This window comes from Lolium perenne, chromosome 4 (assembly GCF_019359855.2).
Source record: "Lolium perenne isolate Kyuss_39 chromosome 4, Kyuss_2.0, whole genome shotgun sequence".
Taxonomy (NCBI): domain Eukaryota; kingdom Viridiplantae; phylum Streptophyta; class Magnoliopsida; order Poales; family Poaceae; genus Lolium; species Lolium perenne.
In genome coordinates this window covers 13,867,332-13,887,299 of record NC_067247.2, presented here as the reverse complement: position 1 = coordinate 13,887,299, position 19,968 = coordinate 13,867,332, and the positions used below count along the sequence as shown (strand labels likewise).

Here is a 19,968-nt window from a genome sequence, read left to right as displayed (position 1 = left end):
AGGAGTACGGCCGCCGGTTGCCATACCCGCGACAACCCCGCCTTGCGGTCATTGGCGCGAGGGGTAATGCCGGCCCATGCGGGCGAGTTAGGGTTGCATTGGGATAGCGCTCCGGGCGTTTCGCTTGGTCGGATATGCGCTCCCACCGCTTGGGCGAGGTCTCTAGCGCACACCTCGCGACGACGATCCACATCTGCGCGGTGCAAAAATACGTCATCGATGCGCGCAGTTGGGCGACACCTTTGCGTAGAGAGGTAGAGCCGGAGGAAACTTGCTCGATTCTGGTGGCGATTTTCCCAAGTCCCCCCTCCGGAACAACATATATACCGGTCGAGGAGGAGGAATTAGGGTTCCCCGCATAATATTTTACGGGACGACTCATATGCAGTTTCTATTCAAGACGTTTTTCAGCCAAACCCGCAAATATTTGCTTGCTAAGGCTGTTTTTGATATTCGAGGTGTTTAGATTATACATTCACTCTCCCAACCAAGTGACATATACTTACTTCTTAACAAATTTTCAGTCCAACTGTTTATTAGCAAAAAAAAAAAAATGTTGAGCAAATTATTTCAGTCCAACTATTGTACAACCATTTATTGACGAATGGGTCCGTTAGATCTTTTCCATAACTTTGAAAATCTAGGTTTCCAATAAAGATTAAGGTGTGGCTATGGATGATTTGGTATAAAGCTATTGCCACTAAGGTGTAAGGATAGAAGAGGAATTTATTCGTCATCCTTTCCTCGAATGCACGCGTGGCTCCTACATTACCATTCGTACCCAAATAGTATGGCATCTGAACGACCTAGGTTGGATGATTAGAACCTGAAATGCCCAAGATCATCTCTCCTTCTCTCGGTGCAGAGTTGGCTGCCCATTGCGTGTAGAAAAGAAAAGGTGCTCCAGTGCAGAGGTCCGCCGCAAACCCCTCCCCCCCCTGCCGGCGCTCTTACACCCCAGGTCGCCACCTCCCTGGCGCTCCATCGTATCCGAACCCCACCGCCACCACCGCCTGCTTATACCGCGAATTCAGCACCACCACCACGCCGTCGGGTCCTTTCCCCAAGGGGGCTACCGACCGCAAATCTTGGTGCTTGTAGTTGCTGGTCAGCTGGTAGCTCCATCCATCTGGTACGCATTGCCGCGCCGCCCAAGGATCGGTACCAATTCCCTGCTGGTTCATGTTCCTTCTATGCAATTCTGTCTTCAACTCAGTTACTTAATCTCTGAATTCGTCGAGCGCAAAAGCCTACTGTGGGTCTGTGGTACCAGTTTCTAATTCATAGAATGTCAGCACTGGGCTAAATCTATTGAATCGCAATCATCTATTCTGTGCTCAGCTCCCTGAATGTATTAATTCTGCAAACACAGGGGAGTGTGGTACTGTATTTATTCTACGGGCATGAGATCTAGTGGAAGAGCTTGGTTTTACTAGCTACCTCTTGCCCACAATTGGAAATTTTATGCCAGCCTGAATTGTTTTCAACCATGAATTGCAACTATATGTCAATCTCTATGAACTGTGTAGTTGGACTGCTTAGAGACGTATGGTGAGATTTGTTAGTTACGGAGCAATGCGATATGAAATCGTATCATGCTCCTCTGATCTTTTTATTTGAGTTTTACCGGATGGAAAAAAGCTTATTCAACAAGGGACTTGGCAATGTGGTGGTTGGATGGATTTTGCTATACCAAGGATAGATGTATTTTAACTCTTCCATTCATGGACCATCAATAGAACTGAACCATTTACCTTCTCATGGATGGATTGGTAGCCCTGAGCAGCTGAGCTAGTCCTCATTTTTTTCTTGGTGTTATTAACTGTATTATATATATAGTCAATTTTAGAGTTGTGTACTTGCCAGAAAGATGCAAATACGAGGCATTTCCGGTGGCCAGCCGTGGTTGAATCCTGATAACCAGTGTGACAGATGGGAGGGGTAAGAAAATGTGAGGAACAAAAACATTCAAAACAATTACTATTGTTGGAGTTAGATTTCTTCTTCTTACATCGACCGATCTTCACAACTTAATATATGTGTTTATGTAAATTTTCAGGACTACAGGGATCCATGGACATATATACTTAAAATACTTGGTCACAAAGAGAGACTGGCAGAAAAATAATTAAGCAGCTCTCCCTTGTTTCAAAAACAAAAAATTAAGCAGCTCTCCAGTGGAGCTGGAAGATCAAGCGGGCGAGGATGATGGGCTTCCCCAAAGGAGATTTGAAGGAGCTATTGATTGCTTGTGCGAGAGCCATTGACGAGGAAGGCAGCTCCATCGCGACCGATGTGATGCTTCAGGAGTTGAGAAAATTAGTTTCAGTATCTGGCGAGCCGCTCCAGAGGTTGGGTGCCTACATGGTGGAAGGGCTTGCTGCCAGGCTTGCCTCCTACTGCACAACAGACAGAGTTTCCGGGTGCAAGAAACCGAAAATGAAAAAGACTAGCATAGAGGAACGGATCTCCCACATGGAGACACTGCACGACGTTTGCCGGTACTTCAGGTCTGGATACCTGTCAGCAAATGGTGCAATAAAAGAGGCTGTGAGGGGAGAAGACAAGATCCATATAATCGACTTCCATATCACTGGAGGAAGTCAGTTGGTTGGTCTCATCCGAGAACTTTCTAGAAGGAAAGGTGGACCACCAACCGTAAGGATCACAGGAATTGATGATTCAGTACCAACTTATGCTGCGGGCAGCTTGCTAGAGGAGGCTGGGATGAGGCTGCAGTTCGTCGCTTGCAAATACGGCGTGGCCTTGGAATTCCATGCGGCTGCTATCTCTGTAGAGGAACTTGAAGGGGCACATCTTGCAGTCATCCCTGGGGAAGCATTGGTGGTAAACTTCAACCTGGGATTGCACCGCATTCCAGATGACACGGTGAGCACCGCGAATCACCGTGACCGGATACTAAGGCTGGTGAAGAGCTTGTCGCCGAAGGTGGTCACCCTTGTGGAGCAGGAGCTGGACACCAACACGGGCCCTTTCAAGCAGAGGTTCATGGAGACGCTGGACTACTATGCCGCCGTCTTCGAGTCCATGGACCTGACACTAATCTCAAGGGGTGAGAAGAGAGAACAACGCGACTACTACGGTGACTTCTTCGAGTACATCAACCAGGCTCCCCCGAGCGATGACAGCACACGGATCGGCATTGAGCAACACTGCCTTGGGAGGGAGGTCGTGAGCATCGTTGCCTGTGAGGGAGCAGAGAGAGTGGAAAGGCACGAGCCCTTCCACAAGTGGAAGGTGCGACTTACGATGGCCGGATTCACACCGTCTCAACTCAACTCGGATTTGAATGACCGCATCCGGAAGAGGCTGCAGAGCCACAACAGCAACTACCTGTGCGACGAGAGGGACGGGGTGTTCTACCTCGGTTGGAAGGACAGACCACTGGTGGTTACGTCCGCCTGGCATTAGTCTTTCTGATAATCAAGTGGATTAACATTATTACTTTCTGTCAAAAAATAAGTGACTTAAACTTTTTGTAGATACAGATATATATATCTACACACTAAAAACACGTCTAGATACAATCATATGTAGAAAACGTTGAGTCACTAATCTTTGGACGGAGGGAGTATTACTATCATTATATATGATGTCCTGTTGTCTGATTGTACATTTGTGGGTGCAACCTTAACTCTGATTCCAGGCTGATAACTTGAGAGATATGCAGGTTTTTGGTTGCAAGCTTGTTTATCCTAGTGTAAGTGTCAACTGTAACTTTTGCTTGCTCTCTTGCTTGTGCTAGTATTATTTTAGAATAATATATTGGGGAAATGATTTCATGTCACATTTCATCGCTCAACCTTTTCTTCTGAGAAAAGTTGCATTGCACCATTTACTGAAACCTGCTGCCCGTTTTTTTTTTTTTTTTGAAAAGGGATAATATATTAGGCAAGCAAGCCGCCTCATTAAAACCTTCCAATCCCCTTCGGTACCCTGGAAGGAAAAGAGTGCGTGTGAAACTTGCTACCGGAACCACAAGTACAATTACAAGTTTGTGAACAGGGTCACATCCCTAAAAACAAAAGGTAAAATAAAATCCGGGGGATCATCCACCCAACTAAGAATCTCCTTAGAGCTAAATGCAAACCTAGCTAACTCATGAGCCACTTAGTTAGCCTCCCTGTTACAATGCATAAACTGGAAATCCATAACTTCACTTGCCTTCTAAAAGCAGTCCGCTAATATAGCCGTGTAAGGACCATTAATTTATCCAAAAACTCCAAACCTTTCAGCATAGCATATGCTTCCGCAGTCGTTGCGCATAAGAGGTTCTCAAGGGGACAAGCCATACCCCCCAAGACCTCACCCTTCTCATTTCTAAGCACTGCACCCGTCGATCCCGATCCATTCACCACATAGGATGCATCAATATTTAAATTGATCTTTCCTCTAGGAGGTTTCTTCCAGATTATGTCTTTAGTGACCTGTGCACTCGTTGCAGCTTCATAATTTGCCGTTATTGCCGATTGCAAACGCAGTATTTTTCGGTGGACTAACAGTCTCACCCTTTACTATTTCCCTTTTTTGCCACCAAATATACCAACTAGCCACGGCTATTATTTCATGTGAGTGCACCTGCTCAACTTGTGGTATCTCTTTTCTCGCCGATCTTAGAATATGTTCCAAGATCACTGAACCTGACCGGTCTACCTTCATAGCTTGCTCAATCTCCTCCATTAAACCCAATTCGGCCCAAACTTCCTTTGCTCTCTTGCAGCTGAACATAATGTGGTTAATATCCTCAGGGCCGAGCTTACATACTGGACACTGTGGTGCAACCTTAATATGACGATCATCTAGAATAGCCATTCCAGGGAGAGCACCATGAAGCGCCTTCCATAGGAAAATTTTCACCTTACTTGGGACATTCAGCTTCCACATAATCTTCCAGACAGGATTAATTTGGGCCGCCCCGTGACCATCTCTTCTTCGGGTAGTATGCCCAAACTGATCATCCCTATGTGATACGCCGACCGAACAGAAAAATATAATTCTTTGTTTTGTTCCAGGCAACAAAATCACTTGGTAGGTTCTGACTTAGGGGAATTCACAAAATCCTCTCCGCATCAATCTGCAAGAATATAGAGCGGATAAGATCCTCATCCCATTTATTAGTTACCGGATCAATCAGTTCATTCACTTTCCTTAGCACAATATTTCCCCTCCTCGAGCACACCCTTCTATTAGGACTCGAAGGAATCCAGTGATCCTCCCAAACATGAACATTCTCCCCCCTACCAATTCTCCATATATGACCTTTTTTAAAAGTTCGCAGCCCGGCTAAGATGCTCTGCCAAGTGTATGAAGACCCTTGTTTCGGTCCTGCGTTTAGAAGATTAGAAAGCGGATAATATTTAGCCTTTAGCACCCTGATACGTCTCCGACGTATCGATAATTTCTTATGTTCCATGCCACATTATTGATGTTATCTACATGTTTTATGCACACTTTATGTCATATTCGTGCATTTTCTGGAACTAACCTATTAACAAGATGCCGAAGTGCCAGTTGCTGTTTTCTGCTGTTTTTGGTTTCAGAAATCCTAGTAAGGAAATATTCTCGGAATTGGACGAAATCAAAGCCCAGGGGCCTATTTTCTCACGAAGCTTCCAGAAGTCCGAAGGAGAGACGAAGAGGGGCCACGGAGGGGCCACACCCTAGGGCGGCGCGGCCCCCCCCCTTGGCCGCGCGGCCCTGTGGTGTGGGGCCCCCGTGCCGCCTCTTGACCTGCCCTTCCGCCTATAAAAAGTCTCCGTGACGAAACCCCCAGTACCGAGAGCCACGATACGGAAAACCTTCCAGAGACGCCGCCAACGCCGATCCCATCTCGGGGGATCCAGGAGATCGCCTCCGGCACCCTGCCGGAGAGGGGAATCATCTCCCGGAGGACTCTACGCCGCCATGGTCGCCTCCGGTGTGATGTGTGAGTAGTCTACCCCTGGACTATGGGTCCATAGCAGTAGCTAGATGGTTGTCTTCTCCCCATTGTGCTATCATTGTCGGATCTTGTGAGCTGCCTAACATGATCAAGATCATCTATCTGTAATTCTATATGTTGCGTTTGTTGGGATCCGATGAATAGAGAATACTTGTTATGTTGATTATCAAAGTTATGCTTATGTGTTGTTTATGATCTTGCATGCTCTCCGTTACTAGTAGATGCTCTGGCCAAGTTTTTGCTATTAACTCCAAGAGGGAGTACTTATGCTCGATAGTGGGTTCATGCCTGCATTGACACAGGGGACGGATGTGAGAAAGTTCTAAGGTTGTGTTGTGCTGTTGCCACTAGGGATAAAACATTAGTGCTATGTTCAAGGATGTAGTCACTAGTTACATTACGCACCATACTTAATGCAATTGTCTGTTGCTTGCAACTTAATACCGGAGGGGGTTCGGATGATAACCTGAAGGTGGACTTTTTAGGCATAGATGCAGTTGGATGACGGTCTATGTACTTTGTCGTAATGCCCAATTAAATCTCACTGTACTCATCATGATATGTATGTGCATGGTCATGCTCTCTTTATTTGTCAATTGCCCAACTGTAATTTGTTCACCCAACATGCTGTTCGTCTTATGGGAGAGACACCTCTAGTGAACTGTGGACCCCGGTCCAATTCTCTTTACTGAAATACAATCTACTGTAATACTTGTTCTACTGTTTTCTGCAAACAATCATCTTCCACACAATACGGTTAACTCTTTGTTACAGCAAGCCGGTGAGATTGACAACCTCACTGTTTCGTTGGGGCAAAGTACTTTGGTTGTGTTGTGCAGGTTCCACGTTGGCGCCGGAATCACTGGTGTTGCGCCGCACTACATCTCGCCGCCATCAACCTTCAACGTGCTTCTTGACTCCTACTGGTCCGATTAAACCTTGGTTTCTTACTGAGGGAAACTTGCCGCTGTGCGCATCACACCTTCCTCTTGGGGTTCCCAACGGACGTGCCAACCACACGCATCAAGCAAATTTCTGGCGCCGTTGCCGGGGAGATCAAGACACGCTGCAAGGGGAGTCTCCACTTCTCAATCTCTTTACTTTGTTTTTGTCTTGCTTAGTTTTATTTACTACTTTGTTTGCTGCACTAAATCAAAATACAAAAAAATTAGTTGCTAGTTTTACTTTATTTGCTATCTTGTTTGCTATATCTAAAACACAAAAAATTAGTTTACTTGCATTTACTTTATCTAGTTTGTTTTATTTATTGTTGCTAAAATGGCCAACGCTGAAAACACTAAGTTGTGTGACTTCACAACCACAAATAATAATGATTTCTTATGCACACCTATTGCTCCACCTGCTACTACAGCAGAATTCTTTGAAATTAAACCTGCTTTATTGAATCTTGTTATGCGAGAGCAATTTTCTGGTGTTAGTTCTGATGATGCTGCTGCCCATCTTAATAATTTTGTTGAACTATGTGAAATGCAAAAATATAAAGATGTAGATGGTGATATTATTAAACTAAAATTGTTCCCTTTCTCATTAAGAGGAAGAGCTAAAGATTGGTTGCTATCTCTGCCTAAGAATAGTATTGATTCATGGACTAAATGCAAGGATGCTTTTATTGGTAGATATTATCCCCCTGCTAAAATTATATCTTTGAGGAGTAGCATAATGAATTTTAAACAATTACATACTGAACATGTTGCTCAAGCTTGGGAAAGAATGAAATCTTTGGTTAAAAATTGCCCAACCCATGGACTGACTACTTGGATGATCATCCAAACCTTCTATGCAGGACTAAATTTTTCTTCACGAAATTTATTGGATTCAGCTGCTGGAGGTACCTTTATGTCTATCACTCTTGGTGAAGCAACAAAGCTTCTTGATAATATGATGATCAACTACTCTGAATGGCACACGGAAAGAGCTCCACAAGGTAAGAAGGTAAATTCTGTCGAAGAAACCTCTTCCTTGAGTGATAAGATTGATGCTATTATGTCTATGCTTGTGAATGATAGGACTAATATTGATCCTAATAATGTTCCGTTAGCTTCATTGGTTGCACAAGAAGAACATGTTGATGTAAACTTCATTAAAAATAATAATTTCAACAACAATGCTTACCGGAACAATTCTAGTAACAACTATAGGCCATATCCTTATAATAATGGCAACGGCTATGGTAATTCTTATGGGAATTCTTACAACAATAATAGGAGTTCACCCCCTGGACTTGAAGCCATGCTTAAAGAATTTATTAGTACACAAACTGCTTTTAACAAATCTGTTGAAGAAAAGCTTGGGAAAATTGATATACTTGCTTCTAAAGTCGATAGTCTTGCTGCTGATGTTGATCTTTTGAAATCAAAAGTTTTGCCTAATGAGAATCATCATAATAAAATTACTACTACAGCAAATGCCATTCAAGTTAGAATTAATGAGAATATAAGATTAATGGCTGAACTGCGTGCTAGGTGGGATAGAGAAGAAAATGAAAAACTAGCTAAAGAAAAGAATATAGCTAAAGTTTGGACTATTACCACCACTAGTAATGCTAATGCTACACATGTTGCTGCACCTCCTACTCATACTAATAAAAGAATTGGTGTTAGCAATGTTTCCACTTCTAATGCAAAGCGCGAAAAACCGCTCGAAATCGCTAAAATCAAATCGCTTGCCTTTGATAAAGCTGCTGAAATTTTTTCCAACATTGGGGATGATGATCCCATTGCTTTAGATTATAATGATTTGAATTTTGATGATTGCCACATCTCTGAAGTTATAAAGTTCTTGCAAAAACTTGCTAAAAGTCCTAATGCTAGTGCTATAAATTTGGCTTTTACACACCATATTACAAATGCTCTTATAAAAGCTAGAGAAGAGAAACTAGAGCGCGAAGCCTCTATTCCTAAAAAGCTAGAGGATGGTTGGGAGCCCATCATTAAGATGAAGGTTAAAGATTTTGATTGTAATGCTTTATGTGATCTTGGTGCAAGTATTTCTGTTATGCCTAAGAAAATTTATAATATGCTTGACTTGCCACCGCTGAAAAATTGTTATTTGGATGTTAATCTTGCTGATCATTCTACAAAGAAACCTTTGGGTAAAGTTGATAATGTTCGCATTACCGTTAACAATAACCTTGTTCCTGTTGATTTTGTTGTCTTGGATATTGAATGCAATGCATCTTGTCCCATTATATTGGGAAGACCTTTTCTTCGAACTGTTGGTGCTATTATTGATATGAAGGAAGGTAATATAAAATATCAATTTCCTCTCAAGAAAGGTATGGAACACTTCCCTAGAAAGAGAATGAAGGTACCTTTTGATTCTATTATGAGAACAAATTATGATGTTGACACTTCGTCTCTCGATAATACTTGATACACACTTTCTGCGCCTAGCTGAAAGGCGTTAAAGAAAAGCGCTTATGGGAGACAACCCATGTTTTTACCTACAGTACTTTGTTTTTATTTTGTGTCTTGGAAGTTGTTTACTACTGTAGCAACCTCTCCTTATCTTAGTTTTGTGTTTTGTTGGGCCAAGTTAAACCGTTGATAGAAAAGAAAGTACTAGATTTGGATTACTGCACAGTTCCAGATTTCTTTGCTGTCACGAATCTGGGTCCACCTCCCTGTAGGTAGCTCAGAAAATTAAGCCAATTTACGTGCATGATCCTCAGATATGTACGCAACTTTTATTCAATTTGAGCATTTTCATTTGAGCAAGTCTGGTGCCATTTTAAAATTCGTCAATACGAACTGTTCTGTTTTGACAGATTCTGCCTTTTATTTCGCATTGCCTCTTTCGCTATGTTGGATGAATTTCTTTGATCCATTAATGTCCAGTAGCATTATGCAATGTCCAGAAGTGTTAAGAATGATTGTGTCACCTCTGAGTATGTCAATTTATATTGTGCACTAACCCTCTAATGAGTTGTTTCGAGTTTGGTGTGGAGGAAGTTTTCAAGGATCAAGAGAGGAGTATGATGCAACATGATCAAGGAGAGTGAAAGCTCTAAGCTTGGGGATGCACCCGGTGGTTCACCCCTGCATATATCAAGAAGACTCAAGCGTCTAAGCTTGGGGATGCCCAAGGCATCCCCTTCTTCATCGACAACATTATCAGGTTCCTCCCCTGAAACTATATTTTTATTCCATCACATCTTATGTGCTTTTTCTTGGAGCGTCGGTTTGTTTTTGTTTTTGTTTTGTTTGAATAAAATGGATCCTAGCATTCACTTTATGGGAGAGAGACACACTCCGCTGTAGCATATGGACAAGTATGTCCTTGGTTTCTACTCATAGTATTCATGGCGAAGTTTCTCCTTCGTTAAATTGTTATATGGTTGGAATTGGAAAATGATATATGTAGTAATTGCTATAAATGTCTTGGGTAATGTGATACTTGGCAATTGTTGTGCTCATGATTAAGCTCTTGCATCATATGCTTTGCACCCATTAATGAAGAAATACATAGAGCATGCTAAAATTTGGTTTGCATATTTGGTTTCTCTAAGGTCTAGATAATTTCTAGTATTGAGTTTGAACAACAAGGAAGACGGTGTAGAGTCTTATAATGTTTTCAATATGTCTTTTATGTGAGTTTTGCTGCACCGGTTCATCCTTGTGTTTGTTTCAAATAAGCCTTGCTAGCCTAAACCTTGTATCGAGAGGGAATACTTCTCATGCATCCAAATACTTGAGCCAACCACTATGCCATTTGTGTCCACCATACCTACCTACTACATGGTATTTTCCGCCATTCCAAAGTAAATTGCTTGAGTGCTACCTTTAAAATTCCATCATTCACCTTTGCAATATATAGCTCATGGGACAAATATGTTAAAAACTATTGTGGTATTGAATATGTAATTATGCACTTTATCTCTTATTAAGTTGCTTGTTGTGCGATAACCATGTTCACTGGGGACGCCATCAACTATTCATTGTTGAATTTCATGTGAGTTGCTATGCATGTCCGTCTTGTCTGAAGTAAGAGAGATCTACCACCATATGGTTAAGCATGCATATGTTAGAGAAGAACATTGGGCCGCTAACTAAAGCCATGCTCCATGGTGGAAGTTTCAGTTTTGGACAACAATCCTCAAATCTCAAATGAGAAAATTATTAATTGTTGTTATATGCTTATGCATAAAAGAGGAGTCCATTATCTGTTGTCTATGTTGTCCCGGTATGGATGTCTAAGTTGAAGAATAATCAATAGCGAGAAATCCAATGCGAGCTTTCTCCTTAGACCTTTGTACAGGCGGCATAGAGGTACCCCTTTGTGACACTTGGTAAAAACAATGCATTGTGATGATCCGGTAGTCCAAGCTAATTAGGACAAGGTGCGGGCACTATTAGTACACTATGCATGAGGCTTGCAACTTATAAGATATAATTTACATGATGCATATGCTTTATTACTACCGTTGACAAAATTGTTTCATGTTTTCAAAATCAAAGCTCTAGCACAAATATAGCAATCGATGCTTTTCCTCTATGGAGGACCATTCTTTTACTTTCAATGTTGAGTCAGTTCACCTATCTCTCTCCACCTCAAGAAGCAAACACTTGTGTGAATTGTGCATTGATTCCTACATACTTGCTTATTGCATCTATTATATTACTCTATGTTGACAATATCCATGAGATATACATGTTACAAGTTGAAAGCAACCGCTGAAACTTAATCTTCTTTTGTGTTGCTTCAATGCCTTTACTTTGAATTATTGCTTTATGAGTTAACTCTTATGCAAGACTTATTGATGCTTGTCTTGAAGTGCTATTCATGAAAAGTCTTTGCTATATGATTCACTTGTTTACTCATGTCATATACATTGTTTTGATCGCTGCATTCACTACATATGCTTTACAAATAGTATGATCAAGATTATGATGGCATGTCACTCCGTAAATTATCCGTGTTATCGCTTTTACCTGCTCGGGACGAGCAGAACTAAGCTTGGGGATGCTGATACGTCTCCGACGTATCGATAATTTCTTATGTTCCATGCCACATTATTGATGTTATCTACATGTTTTATGCACACTTTATGTCATATTCGTGCATTTTCTGGAACTAACCTATTAACAAGATGCCGAAGTGCCGATTCTTTGTTTTCATTGCTGTTTTTGGTTTCAGAAATCCTAGTAAGGAAATATTCTCGGAATTGGACGAAATCAAAGCCCAGGGGCCTATTTTCTCACGAAGCTTCCAGAAGTCCGAAGGAGAGACGAAGAGGGGCCACGGAGGGGCCACACCCTAGGCGGCGCGGCCCCCCCTTGGCCGCGCGGCCCTGTGGTGTGGGGCCCCGTGCCGCCTCTTGACCTGCCCTTCCGCCTATAAAAAGTCTCCGTGACGAAACCCCCGCATCGAGAGCCACGATACGGAAAACCTTCCAGAGACGCCGCCAACGCCGATCCCATCTCGGGGGATCCAGGAGATCGCTTCTCCGGCACCCCCTTCGCCGGAGAGGGGAATCATCTCCCGGAGGACTCTACGCCGCCATGGTCGCCTCCGGTGTGATGTGTGAGTAGTCTACCCCTGGACTATGGGTCCATAGCAGTAGCTAGATGGTTGTCTTCTCCCCATTGTGCTATCATTGTCGGATCTTGTGAGCTGCCTAACATGATCAAGATCATCTATCTGTAATTCTATATGTTGCGTTTGTTGGGATCCAATGAATAGAGAATACTTGTTATGTTGATTATGAAAGTTATGCTTATGTGTTGTTTATGATCTTGCATGCTCTCCGTTACTAGTAGATGCTCTGGCCAAGTTTTTGCTATTAACTCCAAGAGGGAGTACTTATGCTCGATAGTGGGTTCATGCCTGCATTGACACCTGGGACAAAGGATGAAAAGTTCTAAGGTTGTGTTGTGCTGTTGCCACTAGGGATAAAACATTAGTGCTATGTTCAAGGATGTAGTCACTAGTTACATTACGCACCATACTTAATGCAATTGTCTGTTGTTTGCAACTTAATACTGGAGGGGGTTCGGATGATAACCTGAAGGTGGACTTTTTAGGCATAGATGCAGTTGGATGACGGTCTATGTACTTTGTCGTAATGCCCAATTAAATCTCACTGTACTCATCATGATATGTATGTGCATGGTCATGCTCTCTTTATTTGTCAATTGCCCAACTGTAATTTGTTCACCCAACATGCTGTTCGTCTTATGGGAGAGACACCTCTAGTGAACTGTGGACCCCGGTCCAATTCTCTTTACTGAAATACAATCTACTGTAATACTTGTTCTACTGTTTTCTGCAAACAATCATCTTCCACACAATACGGTTAACTCTTTGTTACAGCAAGCCGGTGAGATTGACAACCTCACTGTTTCGTTGGGGCAAAGTACTTTGGTTGTGTTGTGCAGGTTCCACATTGGCGCCGGAATCACTGGTGTTGCGCCGCACTACATCTCGCCGCCATCAACCTTCAACGTGCTTCTTGACTCCTACTGGTCCGATTAAACCTTGGTTTCTTACTGAGGGAAACTTGCCGCTGTGCGCATCACACCTTCCTCTTGGGGTTCCCAACGGACGTGCCAACCACACGCATCAAGCAAATTTCTGGCGCCGTTGCCGGGAGATCAAGACACGCTGCAAGGGGAGTCTCCACTTCTCAATCTCTTTACTTTGTTTTTGTCTTGCTTAGTTTTATTTACTACTTTGTTTGCTGCACTAAATCAAAATACAAAAAAATTAGTTGCTAGTTTTACTTTATTTGCTATCTTGTTTGCTATATCTAAAACACAAAAAAATTAGTTTACTTGCATTTACTTTATCTAGTTTGTTTTATTTATTGTTGCTAAAATGGCCAACGCTGAAAACACTAAGTTGTGTGACTTCACAACCACAAATAATAATGATTTCTTATGCACACCTATTGCTCCACCTGCTACTACAGCAGAATTCTTTGAAATTAAACCTGCTTTACTGAATCTTGTTATGCGAGAGCAATTTTCTGGTGTTAGTTCTGATGATGCTGCTGCCCATCTTAATAATTTTGTTGAACTATGTGAAATGCGAAAATATAAAGATGTAGATGGTGATATTATTAAACTAAAATTGTTCCCTTTCTCATTAAGAGGAAGAGCTAAAGATTGGTTGCTATCTCTGCCTAAGAATAGTATTGATTCATGGACTAAATGCAAGGATGCTTTTATTGGTAGATATTATCCCCCTGCTAAAATTATATCTTTGAGGAGTAGCATAATGAATTTTAAACAATTAGATACTGAACATGTTGCTCAAGCTTGGGAAAGAATGAAATCTTTGGTTAAAAATTGCCCAACCCATGGACTGACTACTTGGATGATCATCCAAACCTTCTATGCAGGACTAAATTTTTCTTCACGAAATTTATTGGATTCAGCTGCTGGAGGTACCTTTATGTCCATCACTCTTGGTGAAGCAACAAAGCTTCTTGATAATATGATGATCAACTACTCTGAATGGCACACGGAAAGAGCTCCACAAGGTAAGAAGGTAAATTCTGTCGAAGAAACCTCTTCCTTGAGTGATAAGATTGATGCTATTATGTCTATGCTTGTGAATGATAGGACTAATATTGATCCTAATAATGTTCCGTTAGCTTCATTGGTTGCACAAGAAGAACATGTTGATGTAAACTTCATTAAAAATAATAATTTCAACAACAATGCTTACCTAACAATTCTAGTAACAACTATAGGCCATATCCTTATAATAATGGCAACGGCTATGGTAATTCTTATGGGAATTCTTACAACAATAATAGGAGTTCACCCCTGGACTTGAAGCCATGCTTAAAGAATTTATTAGTACACAAACTGCTTTTAACAAATCTGTTGAAGAAAAGCTTGGGAAAATTGATATACTTGCTTCTAAAGTCGATAGTCTTGTCATTGATGTTGATCTTTTGAAATCAAAAGTTTTGCCTAATGAGAATCATCATAATAAAATTACTACTACAGCAAATGCCATTCAAGTTAGAATTAATGAGAATATAAGATTAATGGCTGAACTGCGTGCTAGGTGGGATAGAGAAGAAAATGAAAAACTAGCTAAAGAAAAGAATATAGCTAAAGTTTGGACTATTACCACCACTAGTAATGCTAATGCTACACATGTTGCTGCACCTCCTACTCATACTAATAAAAGAATTGGTGTTAGCAATGTTTCCACTTCTAATGCAAAGCGCGAAAAACTGCCTGAAATCGCTAAATCATTAAACCGCCTTTGATAAAGTCGCTGAAATTTTTTCCAACATTGGGGATGATGATCCCATTGCTTTAGATTATAATGATTTGAATTTTGATGATTGCCACATCTCTGAAGTTATAAAGTTCTTGCAAAAACTTGCTAAAAGTCCTAATGCTAGTGCTATAAATTTGGCTTTTACACACCATATTACAAATGCTCTTATAAAAGCTAGAGAAGAGAAACTAGAGCGCGAAGCCTCTATTCCTAAAAAGCTAGAGGATGGTTGGGAGCCCATCATTAAGATGAAGGTTAAAGATTTTGATTGTAATGCTTTATGTGATCTTGGTGCAAGTATTTCTGTTATGCCTAAGAAAATTTATAATATGCTTGACTTGCCACCGCTGAAAAATTGTTATTTGGATGTTAATCTTGCTGATCATTCTACAAAGAAACCTTTGGGTAAAGTTGATAATGTTCGCATTACCGTTAACAATAACCTTGTTCCTGTTGATTTTGTTGTCTTGGATATTGAATGCAATGCATCTTGTCCCATTATATTGGGAAGACCTTTTCTTCGAACTGTTGGTGCTATTATTGATATGAAGGAAGGTAATATAAAATATCAATTTCCTCTCAAGAAAGGTATGGAACACTTCCCTAGAAAGAGAATGAAGGTACCTTTTGATTCTATTATGAGAACAAATTATGATGTTGACACTTCGTCTCTCGATAATACTTGATACACACTTTCTGTGCCTAGCTGAAAGGCGTTAAAGAAAAGCGCTTATGGGAGACAACCCATGTTTTTACCTACAGTACTTTGTTTTTATTTTGTGTCTTGGAAGTTGTTTACTACTGTAGCAACCTCTCCTTATCTTAGTTTTGTGTTTTGTTGTGCCAAGTTAAACCGTTGATAGAAAAGAAAGTACTAGATTTGGATTACTGCACAGTTCCAGATTTCTTTGCTGTCACGAATCTGGGTCCACCTCCCTGTAGGTAGCTCAGAAAATTAAGCCAATTTACGTGCATGATCCTCAGATATGTACGCAACTTTCATTCAATTTGAGCATTTTCATTTGAGCAAGTCTGGTGCCATTTTAAAATTCATCAATACGAACTATTCTGTTTTGACAGATTCTGCCTTTTATTTCGCATTGCCTCTTTCGCTATGTTGGATGAATTTCTTTGATCCATTAATGTCCAGTAGCATTATGCAATGTCCAGAAGTGTTAAGAATGATTGTGTCACCTCTGAGTATGTCAATTTATATTGTGCACTAACCCTCTAATGAGTTGTTTCGAGTTTGGTGTGGAGGAAGTTTTCAAGGATCAAGAGAGGAGTATGATGCAACATGATCAAGGAGAGTGAAAGCTCTAAGCTTGGGGATGCACCCGGTGGTTCACCCCTGCATATATCAAGAAGACTCAAGCGTCTAAGCTTGGGGATGCCCAAGGCATCCCCTTCTTCATCGACAACATTATCAGGTTCCTCCCCTGAAACTATATTTTTATTCCATCACATCTTATGTGCTTTTTCTTGGAGCGTCGGTTTGTTTTTGTTTTTGTTTTGTTTGAATAAAATGGATCCTAGCATTCACTTTATGGGAGAGAGACACGCTCCGCTGTAGCATATGGACAAGTATGTCATTGGTTTCTACTCATAGTATTCATGGCGAAGTTTCTCCTTCGTTAAATTGTTATATGGTTGGAATTGGAAAATGATACATGTAGTAATTGCTATAAATGTCTTGGGTAATGTGATACTTGGCAATTGTTGTGCTCATGATTAAGCTCTTGCATCATATGCTTTGCACCCATTAATGAAGAAATACATAGAGCATGCTAAAATTTGGTTTGCATATTTGGTTTCTCTAAGGTCTAGATAATTTCTAGTATTGAGTTTGAACAACAAGGAAGACGGTGTAGAGTCTTATAATGTTTTCAATATGTCTTTTATGTGAGTTTTGCTGCACCGGTTCATCCTTGTGTTTGTTTCAAATAAGCCTTGCTAGCCTAAACCTTGTATCGAGAGGGAATACTTCTCATGCATCCAAATACTTGAGCCAACCACTATGCCATTTGTGTCCACCATACCTACCTACTACATGGTATTTTCCGCCATTCCAAAGTAAATTGCTTGAGTGCTACCTTTAAAATTCCATCATTCACCTTTGCAATATATAGCTCATGGGACAAATATCTTAAAAACTATTGTGGTATTGAATATGTAATTATGCACTTTATCTCTTATTAAGTTGCTTGTTGTGCGATAACCATGTTCACTGGGGACGCCATCAACTATTCATTGTTGAATTTCATGTGAGTTGCTATGCATGTCCGTCTTGTCCGAAGTAAGAGAGATCTACCACCATATGGTTAAGCATGCATATGTTAGAGAAGAACATTGGGCCGCTAACTAAAGCCATGCTCCATGGTGGAAGTTTCAGTTTTGGACAACAATCCTCAAATCTCAAATGAGAAAATTATTAATTGTTGTTATATGCTTATGCATAAAAGAGGAGTCCATTATCTGTTGTCTATGTTGTCCACGTATGGAAGTCTAATTTTAATAAAAATCAAAAGCGATAAATCCAATGCGAGCTTTCTCCTTAGACCTTTGTACAGCGGCATAGAGGTACCCCTTTGTGACACTTGGTAAAAACAATGCATTGTGATGATCCGGTAGTCCAAGCTAATTAGGACAAGGTGCGGGCACTATTAGTACACTATGCATGAGGCTTGCAACTTATAAGATATAATTTACATGATGCATATGCTTTATTACTACCGTTGACAAAATTGTTTCATGTTTTCAAAATCAAAGCTCTAGCACAAATATAGCAATCGATGCTTTTCCTCTATGGAGGACCATTCTTTTACTTTCAATGTTGAGTCAGTTCACCTATCTCTCTCCACCTCAAGAAGCAAACACTTGTGTGAATTGTGCATTGATTCCTACATACTTGCTTATTGCATCTATTATATTACTCTATGTTGACAATATCCATGAGATATACATGTTACAAGTTGAAAGCAACCGCTGAAACTTAATCTTCTTTTGTGTTGCTTCAATGCCTTTACTTTGAATTATTGCTTTATGAGTTAACTCTTATGCAAGACTTATTGATGCTTGTCTTGAAGTGCTATTCATGAAAAGTCTTTGCTATATGATTCACTTGTTTACTCATGTCATATACATTGTTTTGATCGCTGCATTCACTACATATGCTTTACAAATAGTATGATCAAGATTATGATGGCATGTCACTCCGTAAATTATCTCGTGTTATCGTTTTACCTGCTCGGGACGAGCAGAACTAAGCTTGGGGATGCTGATACGTCTCCGACGTATCGATAATTTCTTATGTTCCATGCCACATTATTGATGTTATCTACATGTTTTATGCACACTTTATGTCATATTCGTGCATTTTCTGGAACTAACCTATTAACAAGATGCCGAAGTGCCGCTTCTGTCATTGCTGTTTTGGTTTCAGAAATCCTAGTAAGGAAATATTCTCGGAATTGGACGAAATCAAAGCCCGGGGCCTATTTTCTCACGAAGCTTCCAGAAGTCCGAAGGAGAGACGAAGAGGGGCCACGGAGGGGCCACACCCTAGGCGGCGCGGCCCCCCTTGGCCGCGCGGCCTGTGGTGTGGGGCCCCGTGCCGCCTCTTGACCTGCCCTTCCGCCTATAAAAAGTCTCCGTGACGAAACCCCAGCACCGAGAGCCACGATACGGAAAACCTTCCAGAGACGCCGCCAACGCCGATCCCATCTCGGGGATCCAGAGATCGCCTCCGGCACCCTGCCGGAGAGGGGAATCATCTCCCGGAGGACTCTACGCCGCCATGGTCGCCTCCGGTGTGATGTGTGAGTAGTCTACCCCTGGACTATGGGTCCATAGCAGTAGCTAGATGGTTGTCTTCTCCCCATTGTGCTATCATTGTCGGATCTTGTGAGCTGCCTAACATGATCAAGATCATCTATCTGTAATTCTATATGTTGCGTTTGTTGGGATCCGATGAATAGAGAATACTTGTTATGTTGATTATCAAAGTTATGCTTATGTGTTGTTTATGATCTTGCATGCTCTCCGTTACTAGTAGATGCTCTGGCCAAGTTTTTGCTATTAACTCCAAGAGGGAGTACTTATGCTCGATAGTGGGTTCATGCCTGCATTGACACCTGGGACAAAGGATGAGAAAGTTCTAAGGTTGTGTTGTGCTGTTGCCACTAGGGATAAAACATTAGTGCTATGTTCCAGGATGTAGTCCCGAGTTAGCTTACGCACCATACTTAATGCAATTGTCTGTTGTTTGCAACTTAATACTGGAGGGGGTTCGGATGATAACCTGAAGGTGGACTTTTTAGGCATAGATGCAGTTGGATGACGGTCTATGTACTTTGTCGTAATGCCCAATTAAATCTCACTGTACTCATCATGATATGTATGTGCATGGTCATGCTCTCTTTATTTGTCAATTGCCCAACTGTAATTTGTTCACCCAACATGCTGTTCGTCTTATGGGAGAGACACCTCTAGTGAACTGTGGACCCCGGTCCAATTCTCTTTACTGAAATACAATCTACTGTAATACTTGTTCTACTGTTTTCTGCAAACAATCATCTTCCACACAATACGGTTAACTCTTTGTTACAGCAAGCCGGAGAGAGTGACAACCTCAGCTTGTTTCGTTGGGGCAAAGTACTTTGGTTGTGTTGTGCAGGTTCCACGTTGGCGCCGGAATCACTGGTGTTGCGCCGCACTACATCTCGCCGCCATCAACCTTCAACGTG

At 41.4% G+C, this 19,968-nt stretch overlaps 1 protein-coding gene across 4 annotated transcripts; it reads left to right on the top strand.

Moving 5' to 3' along the window:
* Window positions 1-814: 814 nt before the first annotated feature.
* LOC127291815 (chitin-inducible gibberellin-responsive protein 2-like) lies at window positions 815-3,719 on the top strand. Of its 4 annotated transcripts, none has more exons than XM_051321141.2 (3): window positions 815-1,132; window positions 1,867-1,941; window positions 2,060-3,719. In XM_051321141.2, exon 3 carries the CDS (start codon window positions 2,206-2,208, stop codon window positions 3,430-3,432), a length of 1,227 nt encoding a protein of 408 aa, XP_051177101.1. In that variant the 5' UTR covers window positions 815-1,132; window positions 1,867-1,941; window positions 2,060-2,205; the 3' UTR covers window positions 3,433-3,719. The 4 variants fall into 4 exon arrangements, with proteins under 4 accessions (XP_051177101.1, XP_051177099.1, XP_051177102.1 ...); XM_051321139.2 differs by having other exon boundaries at window positions 1,867-1,951; XM_051321142.2 differs by having other exon boundaries at window positions 815-1,161.
* The last annotated feature ends 16,249 nt before the right edge of the window (window positions 3,720-19,968 follow it).

What these genes read in the sequence shown, in the direction of transcription:
- LOC127291815 (XM_051321141.2), top strand. Translation starts at nt 2,206, where the DNA reads ATGATGGGCTTCCCCAAAGGAGATTTGAAGGAGCTATTGATTGCTTGT.